Source organism: Simochromis diagramma, unplaced genomic scaffold, assembly GCF_900408965.1.
Source record: "Simochromis diagramma unplaced genomic scaffold, fSimDia1.1 OVJJ01000387.1, whole genome shotgun sequence".
In the NCBI taxonomy this organism is placed as follows: Eukaryota; Metazoa; Chordata; class Actinopteri; order Cichliformes; family Cichlidae; genus Simochromis; species Simochromis diagramma.
In genome coordinates, this window is record NW_024387152.1 from 719,539 (window position 1) to 733,659 (window position 14,121).

General features: G+C 42.4%; 1 protein-coding gene across 1 annotated transcript; it reads right to left on the reverse strand.

The window, feature by feature from the left end:
• Positions 1–488: 488 nt before the first annotated feature.
• atp6ap1lb (ATPase H+ transporting accessory protein 1 like b) lies at positions 489–12,572 on the reverse strand. Its single transcript, XM_040047594.1, has 7 exons — positions 12,330–12,572; positions 5,641–5,678; positions 5,050–5,132; positions 3,454–3,692; positions 3,237–3,287; positions 2,857–3,100; positions 489–2,501 (listed from the first exon to the last, which is right to left on the reverse strand). The coding sequence occupies exons 1-7, from the start codon at positions 12,461–12,463 to the stop codon at positions 2,265–2,267; spliced, it is 1,026 nt and encodes a 341-aa protein (XP_039903528.1). The 5' UTR covers positions 12,464–12,572; the 3' UTR covers positions 489–2,264.
• Between the last annotated feature and the right edge of the window lie 1,549 nt (positions 12,573–14,121).

Sequence of the window (14,121 nt, forward strand, 5' to 3'; positions counted from 1 at the left end):
GAGGCACATACTTTAGCCTGTTTCAGAGTGTGGGGATGAATCATTTAATGTGAACTCTGTTAAAACATTTCAAACTGTGGATACAGAGTTATCCTGTGAGATCATCTTTTCAAAAGCATCAAAAGCAGAAAAGAGAACTGGCTTGAGATTGCAATTTAACTCATGGCTGCGACTGCCTTGGATGTTTCCACGAAGGAGTTTTATTGGATATCTGCCGGCAGGTAAGACATTTTAGATCAGAGAGAGGTGAGAGGAGAGAGCAGATGGCACACAGGAGGGGGGGCCCGGCGCCCGACCTGGACACTGTGCTGGAAATCTGAAATTTGAATAACAGTTAACAAGATGAACAAAATGTTTGAAACAATATTATGCAGGTTACCAAAAAGAAAACATGATGATGTTTTGAATATGTGTATTGATGTTTTTAAGTGCAGCAAACTACTTCTAATATAAACACAACAGACTTTTTTTCCTCTGAATATCTTTTATTGTTCAGTCTACATCAGTCTGTGCTTAGACAAACTGCCTCCAATCTTTTCATAGTTTGTAGGATACATTTATGACCAAAAACACATTTCACACTGCTACAGATTGACAGAACTGCCATATTGAATGTTAAGATATCTATTTACTGTCATGCTGAGTGTTTTTATCAGAAGTAATGACTTACTGATGCTGTTACTGCTGCTAGTGTGGCATCTGGCATTATAATGGCATCTATGAGTCCTGATGGATGGACGGCATTCCATAGCATTGTCCTTCTATGGTAGGAATTTGCACTGTAATTTACAGTTCAATGAAACTGGACCTTACATCCTCAGCCCAGCGTAAAACAAATAGACAAACAATGTAATATGTTAATCCTTTGTCGTAAAAATCATATGCATTGATACTTTCACCAGTCCTTGAGCACAATGTCTTACGCTTATGCTTATTACTTGTGCAGTATTTGAAGATAGTAAAGAGCTATGATCGTATAGAGATCTTAAAGTATCTACAGCTTTGTATATCCTTTTGGTTATGAGGATTAGCATAGTCATCCTGTACCTAATAGTATTTCATGATTACAATGTATATAAAAAACCTCCGCAGAGTGACACTTTTGTACATGTTGTGTGTCTCTTTTTTGTTTTGTACATAGCTGTAATGGTTAGCTTTTATTTTCACATTGTCTTATTCTGTCTCTCACCATAATTTATGGCAACTTCTTTGTAGCTTCACTTTGGCAGTCAAATCCAGTGGTGCAGATGGAGGACCGTGGCCTCCCCTGGTCAAACAACGAGAGTCGTTTCATCCCAAGACCCGCGTTCCTGCCAAGCCCTACGACGGGCCGTCTTGTGCAGCATAGTTCCTTGTAGAGTCTTTGAGTTTGTGGTTAGTGCTTTCGCACTAACCAGTGTTGTGCTAGTTGGTAGAAACCCCCTTGTCTTGCTGGTCTGTTTAAAGGCCATTTCACAGTTAAGTCCCAAGCAGCAGTCTTGTTCAGGGGCAGGGTGAGAGATGCCAGAGGCTCTGAAGGGCCAGTAGTGTTGGCACATTCACTCCAGTCACTCCGATGCTAGACCAGTGGTTCCTGAAATTTCCCTCTGCTTACCAGTCCACAGCTTTTCGAGCTCCTTCTACTTCATGCCATATCTGATTATTTTAAGCTGCAACTTAAGCCAGCCTCTCTGTAATCCTCATTATTAGGAAACACTGCACTAGCCAAAGTAGACTTTTCAGCATGTAGCTAATACGGCTATCTCTGCTGTGAAACTGGCTCTTTGAAGTATTTCCTACAGCAATGTCAGACAAAGTTTTGTCGTAAAAGCTTGTCGGCCATGTAGTACATACATTTATACATCTGATGTTAGCTGTATTAGCTACAGCTGGTAGGCTGATAAGGTGTTTAATAGCTGACTGGGGTAAAGAACTGTATACACTGTTGCCCTTCAGGGCCCCGGGACAGACCTTGACCTTTGACATCAGGGTCATGAGCCATCTCTGGGAGAGGCTTGAACATCCACAGGCTTCGTTCAAAATATGGACGCCGAGACGCAGGTCAATGAGGAAAGATGAAAAAGTATCCCACCACGGTCTACATTTACTTAAAGCAGTTAAGACTTGGAAGGTTTTCATATGAACAGGCAAAGTTGTCATTTTGTTAAACAAATATTCAGTGGAGGATACTTTTTCGATCTTGTAGTCCCTTGTGCTCCCCGCAGCCTTGCTTCTCAGCTTTCTCTCCCTCTCTCCCCTGCCATCTTCTGGCTCTTCGCTTCCCTTCACAGACTGTTTTTGTCTGGCAACTCTGCCTCTGGACTGCGGGGGAAGTAGACTGTGGCTTTGTGCTCCTCGTAGCGGTCGATGTGCTTGAGGTGTACCACCATATGCAGGGCATAGGCTAAGACGAGGAGCAGAATCAAAGATGTCACCAAGCCCATGAGGATGGCTGGTGTCAGGAAAGTAGCGCAGTCACTGGCCGATGCAAACTTGTCTGACTGAACATTGAAGGCCTGGATCTGGAAGAGCAAAGAGAAGCCAGAAAGATGAGATTAGGCTGAACTAAAGAGGACAACTGGCTCTTACTGGGCTTACCAAGCATAGAGAAACTGGGCAGATGGACAGGTTGAGACAGCCTAAGCAGATGGCTGAGCAGACAGAGTGGAAACAGACTGACAGTCTGCCAAACAGGCAGGAAAAGGACAGACTGACTGACCTATGGCCGAACAGGTGTAGCACGAAGGCAAAAAGCTGGCGAACACACATACATGCACACATATAGAGACCAGGACAGACAATGATATAATAGCAAATGTGCAGACATTATTAGAAGAGTTACACAACAAAGGCTGTGCCCTTTGTGCGACAGTATACCTGGAAATCAGTGAACGTGATGTGCCAGTTAGCAGATGTGTCAGTGTGGGAGCTGGGCACTAGCAGGGTGTCGTATTTGTGCAGGCTGCTGACGTGCTGGCAATGGTAGGAGGAAGTGGCAGGAGCGTAGACCTCGCTGGCATTGAATGTAGCCTCTTGGGTCCAGTTGTAGTGGATGTGGACGCTGTCTAGTGTGAACCAGTTTTGACCAGCTGCCTCGTAAAACGTATTGGACATCTGTAGTCTGGTGGAGGCACAGTTCAGTTTGTTAGATGCACAGTCCGCACACGACCACTTACGCTGTAAACTGTACGTTCTAATACAACAATAATGTTGAATGTGATAAATAAAACGTAGGAAGTTAGTCAGTGTGTTTTTACCTTATTACAAGACCTCGCAAATCCTCCACGTCACCAAACTTTAAAGAAAGCCTTCGGCAGAAAAAGAAACGTAAACATTTAACACAGAAACCCAGAGGAACCGTCAGTGCAAGATCTACTTCCTTCTACTGCCTTGTCTGATAAATAGGTTGTGAAATATAATGCATCATGCACAATGTTAAAGCAACGGCGCAGTAAGGGGTCCTCAGTGACTTACGTAGCTTTCTCTTTGGTGCAGATGGAGCCTTTAGTGTCCACAGGTGAGTTTGGGTTAAAGACCCTTTCAGTTAGATCGATGAAGGTGTGGTTCCTGTAGCGGATTGCGAGTCGCTTTGCCTTAAACAGAATGCAAGTCTTCCCGTTGTAAGACACGCTCAGCGGGCCATAAGGCCCCATCAGAGACTGGAGCAGCTTCCTCTTACTGTGAGAAATCCCAGGATGGTGCCAGTTAAAAGGCTGCCAACATATGAAGAAAGTCATTAAGCACAGGAGCAATTTCAAAAATGACAGTAAATCTGCAGAAAAGCACGAGTAGCTGCACTTTTGCATTCCCAGCTTCATCCTTCTACGCTTTCTATATGTGCTTTTCCCTGTTTCAAAGGCTGGAAGTGGCTGTGACAGTGTGTTCAATGAATAAGTTAATCTAGAAATCAAAAGAATTTCTATTTGTTGAAGCCAATCAAATTAACCTCTTAAGCCCCAACGCCCCCTGATACGGGGGCAAAAGGCAGGAGATCAGTTAGGCTCGGGGCTTATGAGGATAATAAAATATTCTGTAACCTGTGATTACTTTATATAATTATATAATGTGAGCCAAACAATTCGACAGTGTAATCCACTTATTCATTGTAAACGGTATAAAGTTTTGCTTTTCCCCCCCATAAAAGCAGACCCTGGTGGATCCAGCTGCTCAACAAGGAAACAGCTTTAGAGACCATAAATCCAACTTATCCTATTCCTTCATCTGTGCAGCTGTTTCTGTCACCGTTGCTCTTCCACAGCATATGTCAGCGTGACACGTGCGTACAATCGCCAACCAGCTCCTGATTTATTTCCACACCAAGCGAGCTTGACTTAGTGCACAAGCTACCATGCCTCCTTTTTATGCATGCAGTGATATTTGATTTCAAAAGGGCAATTTAAAAATCACCTTTCTGTCAAGCTTGTCATCATGATTATAATTTCACTCATGTGTAAAGTTCAGTGGTCCAACCGCCACTTGAATGCTAAATGAGGAAGGAGCTGTGCGTGGAAAACAGGATCTTTCTGAATTTGCAGACATTTGTGTGGCAGCTGTTCTGCTGGTTGTGAAAATAGTAACTGCCTCTCTGTCTGGCTTTTTAATCTCTGTGCTCAAAGGCTACATGTCACTGGAGGCTGTTTGACACTAATTTACAATATATATATAAAGAAGTAGTCACACTGTGATATTACTCTTAAATAACTGGGTATGTGTGGCAATTTTCCAAAACATTTTAAAACTACAGTCGTTACTATAACAGTAATGATATAAAAATCTTTATAAAAGAATCAGTTCACCAGTATTAACTGATACAACTGGATGCAACAGCGTATGCAGCATGTTTATTGCAGAATTTTCAGTGGCAGCAGTCCTGTGTGTGGGTGGCAAAGATGTTTTACCTCTGGTGAATATGAGACTACAATATTCCCACATTCAAGGTCATGCAGTATGGCTGAGTGAGCATGCTCTGTTTTGTTTGCGAGCATCCTAGTGTGTGTTTCGGTGTGTATCTGTATGTGTGAGCGAATGGCTGATGGTGGAGAGAGCCAGGCAAGAACAGAGAGACTGTACCTGCAGTATTCTCCTGAGTGGGTTTTCATCTTCGGGCGTCAAATAAACCTCTTCACTTTCTAAGCCGTACTCACCATCTTGACCTGAAAACACGCACACGTTACCGCATCGTTGAAGATGTTGGTACACAAAAAAGGCTGATTGCAATACTGCGTTACAGATTGCAACATAATCGTGGAAGTTCGCACGATATTAAACGCACACAGTCACAAAGAGGCTTTGTGTGCACCTCATTGCTCAGGCTCGTATCTATTTCCAGCTGTTTTGCGTCATCACACTGACTCATCGGCAGTTTATTTCACAGTTACGGTACTAAGTGTTTACAAATACTGTTTATCTGGATCCAGAAACATACGTTTATGTAACTGAAAAGAATGTTTTCATCGATTTTCCACCTTTGTGTCAGAGAGCATAAAAACAGCAGCACATCTTCCCACTGTGTGCACGGATCATATGTGCTCCACACTTCATAACGCTGAAAGTCTCCAGAAAGAAATGCATTTGTCACGTCTATCCAACACATCAGTGTCAAAGTTACCATGGCAGGTTTGATTGAATCAGGCCTCGCGTCACACCAGATCTGCTACTTACTTGATGTGACTCTTGTTGCTTGTTTGGGGTTCTCTTTGCTGTGGGAAAGACAGAACACACAATCAGGTCCTGCAACTGCAACACAAAGGATCGTTTTTAAGACTTTTCTTTCGTTAATATGCTTCAATCTGTAACAGCTGCAAAAATCCATTGTCTACAAACACAACAAACACACAACAACAACAATAAAATAGGTCGGTTTACATAAAATTGAGTATTATGCAAAAACATGTGCATTTTAATGTACTGCGTGCAACTAAATGTTCCATGAAATACAACAAAACGAGCTGTTTTATATATCTAACTGATATGTTTTATGTTTTAGCATTTAGACCAAAATACCACCAAATGCAAGGTTCATGCCACAGCTGCTCTAAAGTAACATTAATGGTAACTAACAAAATCACATTTTAAGTCTCTGTAACAGCTGATTGAGCAGTATGTAAAAGCTTATTAGCTAAAGTGATGTTTTTAATGCGAAAATCCAATTATTACTAATTATAATCTATTATTACTGCTATCAAAGAATTTTGAAATTTACTGTTATACAAATAAAAGCTGAAAAAAATAGTGAAACAAACTTTATGCAGTTATTTACTTGCATGGCTGAACAGACAATGTTGTTTTTTAGTTGTTGCATTTTATGCTGAGTAATTCCAAACTTCTCTGAAAGGCTTAGTGTGCCGGGTGGGTGTAAAAACACGAGTTCAGCTTGTTTTTGTCTCATGAATAACAAAATCTTTCTGGTCAGACTTCTAGAATAGTCTTTAAACAGGCGAAGTCATTTCCAAACAGGTAATTATGCTTCTTTAGTCTGTTTATACGTGTATATGTGCCATATTTAAAAGACTTCTTTCCATGTGGGAGCACAGAGCACAACGACACATTTACTCATTGTATTGTTGTTTGTCTGGTGTGTGGCTTTTTGTATAAATGTGTCTTTGATTTGGGACTGACCCACACTGTGTACTGGGAACAGATTTTTCCACACCTTTGTCCTTGCCCTGCTGCTCTTGGTCTATTTAAACTCCACACAGCCTGGACTTCTTCAAGCTCATCCTGATCCTTTTAACTGTCTAATCAAAGACGTGATACAACAATTGGCTTACGAAGTGGCGCTAGCTACTTCTGTTTATTGCAGCGGTCCAGCTAGAAGCCTGATCGTGACCTGCCCTCATCCATTATTTGGACTGGCTTCCTAAGCTAGAGAGTTCTAATGGGCTTATAAAAGTTAAATCCCAAGATCTGTTGGAGTGAGTATTACAATTAACATCTGTCTTTTGGGTCATCACCTGTTACTTTAGTCAGTTTCTCAGCTTTGTTTGGCAGCATTTCAAGTCATTTTATGAACTGCAGTACAACAAAAACAATGCATGGAGGGAACTTCTGTCATTATCTTTGTTATTTAGTTGAATATCAACGCTGCAAATTTCTTCTTAAAAGACAGAAAGAGGATGACCTGAATATTTATACAACGTTTAAACGCACAAAAGCCAACTGAAACATCAGCTGTGAAGGACTGCTCACAATTATGTTTCAGACAAAAGTGCAACAACCTCCATTAAATCCTGTGATAAAAAGGGGACATGAGAATTTATTTTCTTACAGTTTATTTATTATTATTATTTACTTATTTTGGAGTTAAAAAATACAGATTTATTTCACACAATTTTAATTAGGAGCCCAAGGTGAAGGTGGGATACTGTGCAGGTAAGCAGACAGCTGACAAATGAAAAGGAATCAGACGGTTAGTCTGGGAGGAAGCTGCCAGACATATCAGTGCCAGGAGACTGGAGCAGTTATTTGGCCGTATGGTGCCGTTTCCACCTGGGCAATATGGTGTAGTGAAGTGTCAGATGGATTAGGATTAGTGGTAAGAACAGGCCAGGTCCACTGGGGCCCAAGTTATGAGCGACGAGGCCCAGAACAAGATGAAGAGATTAAGGACTGATGTCAGAGGCTGCAGCGTTCAGAACAGGAGGCTGCATCAGACCTGACCTCTGAAATCGTGACTTCTGTACAGAGGTCCAAGCGATTTGAGCTTTGGCCATGACGACCAATTCAATTCAAAGCATGGCAGGAAAATGTGTGTGAAACAAATATCTCCTTTCATTTTTATATAAAACCATATCAAATCATTATTAGAGATATATGACCTCACTGTTACTTATACAACAGGTTGTGTTTTTTTCCATGAAATAACTTTATAATTTCGGGTATATGGATAAAAAAAATATTAAAAAACAAAACATGAAATTCTGCAATAAGCTTGTGGGATGAAATACGTGGACAGAGACTCGGGCTTTCTGTGCACAGCAACAGCACTGTTGATGTTTCAGCTTTCTTGCTACATTGCTGCAGTTATCAGGTGAGCATATGCAGGAATAATAATAATAATCATCAGTTCAGCCGCATCGGCATGATGATTTCTGCTGAATTGTAATGAGTACACGCTCTAGTGTCAGTCTCATTTATAGCACACGTGTGCCAACTTTTACATCAAGTCCAAGTCGTCCTGTATTCTTATGTATACATTCCAAAGGACTCGCTCCCACGTACTGGCTCCCTAAGCTATTGTATGAAAAACAATAACAGGGTTTATGTATATGGTAAATCCAAATATTTATATTTGCCTAGGTGAATGCTGGGTAAGCATGACTGTATGAAACAGCTGCCAAAAGCACTACATTTGGCAGCAGGCAGCTGCAACTGAAACCTCACTACGTGGTAGACACTTGGCTGCTGCTCACTGACTGCCTGCACTAATATTGGGGACATATATGATATTATAGCTACAAAAAGACTTCAAAAAGCCTTTAATATCTGATGTATATTTTCTCTCTGATATTCATTACGAGTTAATGAAAACATTTCAGTTACAGTCACCGGTTAACACTCAGATGAACTAAATCAACCACAAGCAAATAAGGACGTCTTCCTGCACATCTTCCCGGGCCTCAGCTGGCTGATAGGTGCCAGAGGAGGCTGCGCAAGTGTGCAAGTGCTAACTAAAGCCCAGCCGACTGTTCCTGTGCCAGTTTCGCGATATCAGCAGACCTGGACTTCTGCAGCCCCATCATTGGCTCAGCCGGTCACACGGTGCCTGAGTGCTGAACAAACCCTTTATATAATCAAAGCCAAGCCTGAGCCACTCCTTGGGTCCCCGCAGTCCCCTCACATATAACAAAATAAATAAAACCCCTGCAAATGTTCAAACATGCTCCCATGCATTATTCGTGTCCACTTTAACAGTATGATGATAGCCTCAATACATAATGATGACAATCTTAAAATTACAGATATTTTCAGCACTTCAATCTATCAAGCCTACACGTGGGATCTCAGTCGGTACATGTTTACTGGACATTCTTGCTCAAGCGTGCAGATAGCTGATTATCTCGGCTCGTCTGGGCTTCTGCTGTGAGCTGCTGAGCAGAGAAAAGGTGTGGTGCCTGATCCCCAAACTTGTAAACAAGTCCCATTAGCTTCTGCTAACACAGAGCGCTGCACTGTGATGCTCTGTAAACCACGATCAGTCCACCCAACCCTTTACATTCGACAGCCTTAGTACAATGAGTTTTAAATACTGTGGTTCATTCATCTCACAAACTGAATTTTTTTATTCAAAACGCAACAAAATGATGAGAGGTAACATTTCTTTAACATATATATATGTATCCACTAATTTTAGATCTCTCAGCCTACAATCACTGTCATTGTGTAGCTCAGCTGTGCATCCAGTGATGTGTTCTAACTGCTCATATTTCCTTGTATTATACCTACATGAAACTTCAAACCCAGATATGGCAGCATTTCACAATGTACAGGAAGAACTTCTATTGCTGGCTAACATTAATGTCAGAGCCATAATATTTTTTAGGCATGCAAAACATACTCTACTTTCAATTGTTTAAAATTATTTAATCAGACAATAAATTATTATCCCGGGCAAGGCAGGAAAACATGTCTTAATCCCAGACTGTGCAGGTGTTGGCCCATTAATAGATTTATTAGTACAGATTAAGATTTGGGAGTTGGTTGGAGTCTGGCTGCTATTTCTGTGGAGCTCTGGTTGTGCTAGAGTTGTGCAAAGCTTCCTACTCCTTTGAGATCAAAGGGTTAAGGGTCAGGGCAGCAGTGCTGAAACGTTATGAGTGCATTCAAACAGGGACTAGAACACACGATTGTTCACTTTTGACCTGATTTTTTTTTCATTTTGTAAACACAGTACACATTTTTATGATTTTAAATAGTTAGTGAAATATTCTACAATTAGCTGCTGGTCTTTTTAACCCTTTAATCTTTCTCCAAATAGGATCACTCAACAGTCGTCTACTGGAAATCTAGCGCTTTGACCTCTAATCTCTATGTTAAAGTCAGGTCAAGACGCCAAAATACGTTTCAGCACATGCTGACTACAGAACGTGATGGATACACTTTTTACAGTTACAGCCACATGACTGACAAACAGACTGAAGCAAGCATGCGTGGGAGAGTGGGTGCAACTTGGAGCTTTGATGAGCTGTATATTGTATACTTGCTCTCTGTTCTTTGCAAAAAACACCGTTTTATACAAAACAATTTATATTGACAGGTTTTTGCAACTTGAGAATAAATTTACCTTAATATGGAAAAGCATGCAAGACATCTTGTGCTATTCTAGACACCACTGGGAATTATAAACACTCGGAGGCTATTTTTCACTGTACAGTGGGAGTGATAAAATGCAAGTGTGATGTCACAGACTCAAGATACTGTGTTACGGCCAAGTAACTTGTGTAACTGTTTGAGAAATGTATTGGGACGTTACTAATTTAAAACTGGATTCCATGGATAACTGAACTAACTTAAGTTTGATTAAAACATTAAAACATTAAACATAAAACATTAAAACATGATCTTCTGATGTTATGTTCACAACGTCAGAGGAGCATGTTGTGAAGGTCTCCAAGACTTCTTAGTCTTGCAGCATAAAAAGGTCCAAATAGAAACAACATTTTAAACACTTCATAAGAACTTTAAACTGCAGCTACAGAACCTCCTGCGTTTGCTCTCTCAGTGTGTGATTTCCAAAATTACAACTTCATTTGAATCCTACTAGAAATTTATGTTAATTTATAGTATATATGTAAATATATATATATTTAAATTGCCAAAGGTTTACTGGAAAATTTTGAATATTATTTAAAATGCATTTAATTATAACATGCTTAAAAGTTTAGATATTTAGCTATAGACAGATTATGATTTACACTAAATATGTCTATGGCTAAGAGCTTTATAATGCTGCGAAGCTCTGGGCTATTAAACTTTGCCACTTCCATATTGCATCTGCTACAGTACCAGACATCACTTCACTCACAATGTCTAGTTTCCTGCCTTTTTTCTTGTCATTACTTTCCTGCAAAACCTTCTGTCTCACTGTACCTTTCCTTCTACGGTTCCAGTGTTATGCTCCACTACAAGGCTGCTTTTATGTAACAGCATTTCGGAGTGTGTCAGCGCTGAGACCGAGGCTGCGTCTGGGGACCAGAGCTGTTACGTTGCAGAGTTACATACAAAGTTTGATCCAGGCAATAGGCTCACAAACCCCTGGAGATATTTGCGCAGCCTTTCTCTGTCAGAGGCTATCTGTCTGGGTTTTACGACTCCAAATTGAGCTGGAATGAAAGAAATCCCGCGAGAATTCTTATATTAGGCTCTAAATCCAAGTTATTTGTGCCCCTGACTTGCAAACATGTGTACAGATAAGATTGTTCGTGCAACAAATGAAAGCATCGCAGTAATAATCTCCCACCCCTCCACAGTGTATTACCACACTCAAAGTGCAATAACAAGGGAAATCATTTGAACTATGATTAAAGAGCACCGAATGAGAAACTGTGGCTCTGAAGCATTTGTGCTATAGAGGATTGTGTGAACCATCGTGCATGGCATAGTTTCAAGAGCCTTACATGGATTTGGCACCGTATTATAGGTCTTTGCTGTGATGTCTCTGTAAGCAGGCAGGAACTGGCGCTAGCAAAAGCCCTGGCTGCTTGCTCGCTGCTGTCCCTGTCACACTGTTGTGAATGCCTGTACATCTGAGCCCTGAATATTTTATCCAGATTTGACCTGCAGGACTGCATGTGCATTATGCAGACATAGCTGGCTAAAATTCTCCTCTCCACTCTTCCTCTCTCTCTCCCCCTCCTCTCTCAATGACTGCATCAGTAAACAGACCCCAACAGACCATCCCTGATGCATCCTCTCCACCCTGTCCCATCCTTGTTTACCTTTCCTTCCTGCTTCCTTGTCTTCTCTTCTTTCTCCTCTCCTTCCTTCCTCTACCTCTCCTGCAGGCCCACTGCCCCAACCTTATTTAGCTTCCTCTTGCCAGACCAGCACTACTGTACAGAGACAACAGCCCCATCCGTGATCGATGAGCAGCGTCTGATGCAGTCCCCAACACTGAGGCAAACAAAGCCTCGCACCTCGGCTCTTTCTGGCACACCAACACTGCCCGAACCCATAATTTGAGGCATACCCAAGGTGAAATGTTCAAAAGCGTTGCAAAGGAGAAAGAGAGGGGCGACAAAAACGACCCTAAGAGAACACATCAGCATCTCAGCATCCCTGCATGCATCTCCGTGTACCCCTCCCCCTCCCCTACACCCCTCCTCTGTTCACAGCCTTAGAGATGGATTTACCTCCTGTCCAAGATCTCAGGCACTTCGTCATAGGTAAGTCCTGGCTGTGCTTCTTCGTCGTGGAACGAGAGCCCAGGCCGGCTGAGAGCGGACAGCAAGGCGAGGGAGCAGAGGAGGAATGCGTGTGCAGCCATTGAGACAATAAGAGGAGACTGCCGCTGGTTGCGCTCCGCTTCATAATCTGCTCTTCAAGCAGCGCCCGAGACCCAGCTCCTCTGACTGGCAGGCACCGCGGCCAATCAGCTGCGAGCAGAGTCGATCGGTGTGCGTCACAGTCCCCCCACTCCTCGCTGCACCTTCTCTCCTCTCGCCCTACTCCCTTCTCTGTCATCCTCCCTCTGCTGCCTCTCACTTTGCTCACCCTCCCGCATCCATTCCTGCGCTCTCGGTCTTCTTTCCCCTCTTTCATGCTCACATGGCTGCAGGCACGCCACAGAGGCTCAGTTCTTTTTTCATTTCTTCAAAAACATTTCGTCATACCTATGCTACCAACAAACAAACAAACAAATAAATAAATAAATACGGCACAGTGGGCACAGACGTACTCACACGTTCGGCCACACACGTTGACACGCGCGCCTGCGCACACGAACACACGCGCAGACTAAACGGCCACACTCGTATCTCTGTGGAAAATCACCTGAGAATGACAAGGTCAGATTGTGTAGGAGGACAGCAGGATGTGGACATGTCTTTAGGTGGCCGAAGGGAGGGGGGGACACAGAGCCAGAGCTGCATGACCTAGATCGCCAGTGCGCTGCCACAGTAGCAGAATTAATTCATTTGATGTGTTGTTGTGAGCACTGAAGAAGGCCCGAGGCTGAGGAAATTGTCCACTGAGGCTGCAAATATGGATGACAGAAGCAGCTGAGCAGCCGTGGGTAAGACGAGAGCGAGGGTCCAGCACTGAAGACCCCCACGGCTGATTCCGTTTCCTCCTCATTATCTAGCCCGCATGCGTGAGACGCCGCAGGATCTCGATACGTCTTCTCAAAGGCCCATCTTTCATTTCCATATTCCATGATGGGATGATTTTCGTTAAGAGTGGTTATATAACTGAATGTGGTGACCTAGTATCGTGGTAGATTTTCACATCGATGCGTGGTAATGATTCATAAGAACGACTGCCAAGCGAAATTGTGGATACCCCGTCGCTTTCTTTCATAAAGCAAACATCACTTCTGGTTCTCTAGAATAATAGTAGTGTTCAGTAGCTCACCCTCCTTTGCAGATAAAGTCTGCGCACAGATAGATAGATAGATAGATAGATAGATAGATAGATAGATAGATAGATAGATAGATAGATAGATAGATAGATAGATAGATAGATAGATAGATATGTGGCTGTGCATGGTTTTGTGAGTGACGTGTGTGTTTGTGCTAAGGCTAAAATATTGCTGAATGTGTGAGAGGTCAGCTATGAGACAGACTTTTGCCCATACAGTAACAGGAGTTGACCGAAGGCTGCCTCAGCCCTCTACAGTGCGTCAGCCTGCCTCGGTCACTTCAGCAGGCCACTGTGTCAGTCTACTGCAGGGAAAGTGCAAACTAGACTGTCACTGCTGCCATCAGAGCATGACAGCATCACAAAAGACAATCAGGTGTGATGACTTCAGAAGACAGTATTACCCAGTGATGTCTCATGACATTAGCCTCAATGCCATTCCGCTCTCCAGGATGGTCAATACAGATAGTTTAGCTTGGAAAATGGAGAAATCGCAGCAGCGATTCATTGAAACATTTGCAAAAATAAATGAAAATGCAATATATAAGGCAAAAATTGAGTTTCTAC

Excerpts from the sequence above, each read along its gene's own strand:
- atp6ap1lb (XM_040047594.1), bottom strand. The coding sequence starts at position 12,463 with ATGGCTGCACACGCATTCCTCCTCTGCTCCCTCGCCTTGCTGTCCGCT. Across the intron at positions 5,133-5,640 it reads AGCAACAAGAGTCACATCAA|GTCAAGATGGTGAGTACGGC; the intron begins GTAAGTAGCAGA and ends GCGTGTTTTCAG. Across the intron at positions 2,502-2,856 it reads TCACGTTCACTGATTTCCAG|ATCCAGGCCTTCAATGTTCA; the intron begins GTATACTGTCGC and ends TTGCTCTTCCAG.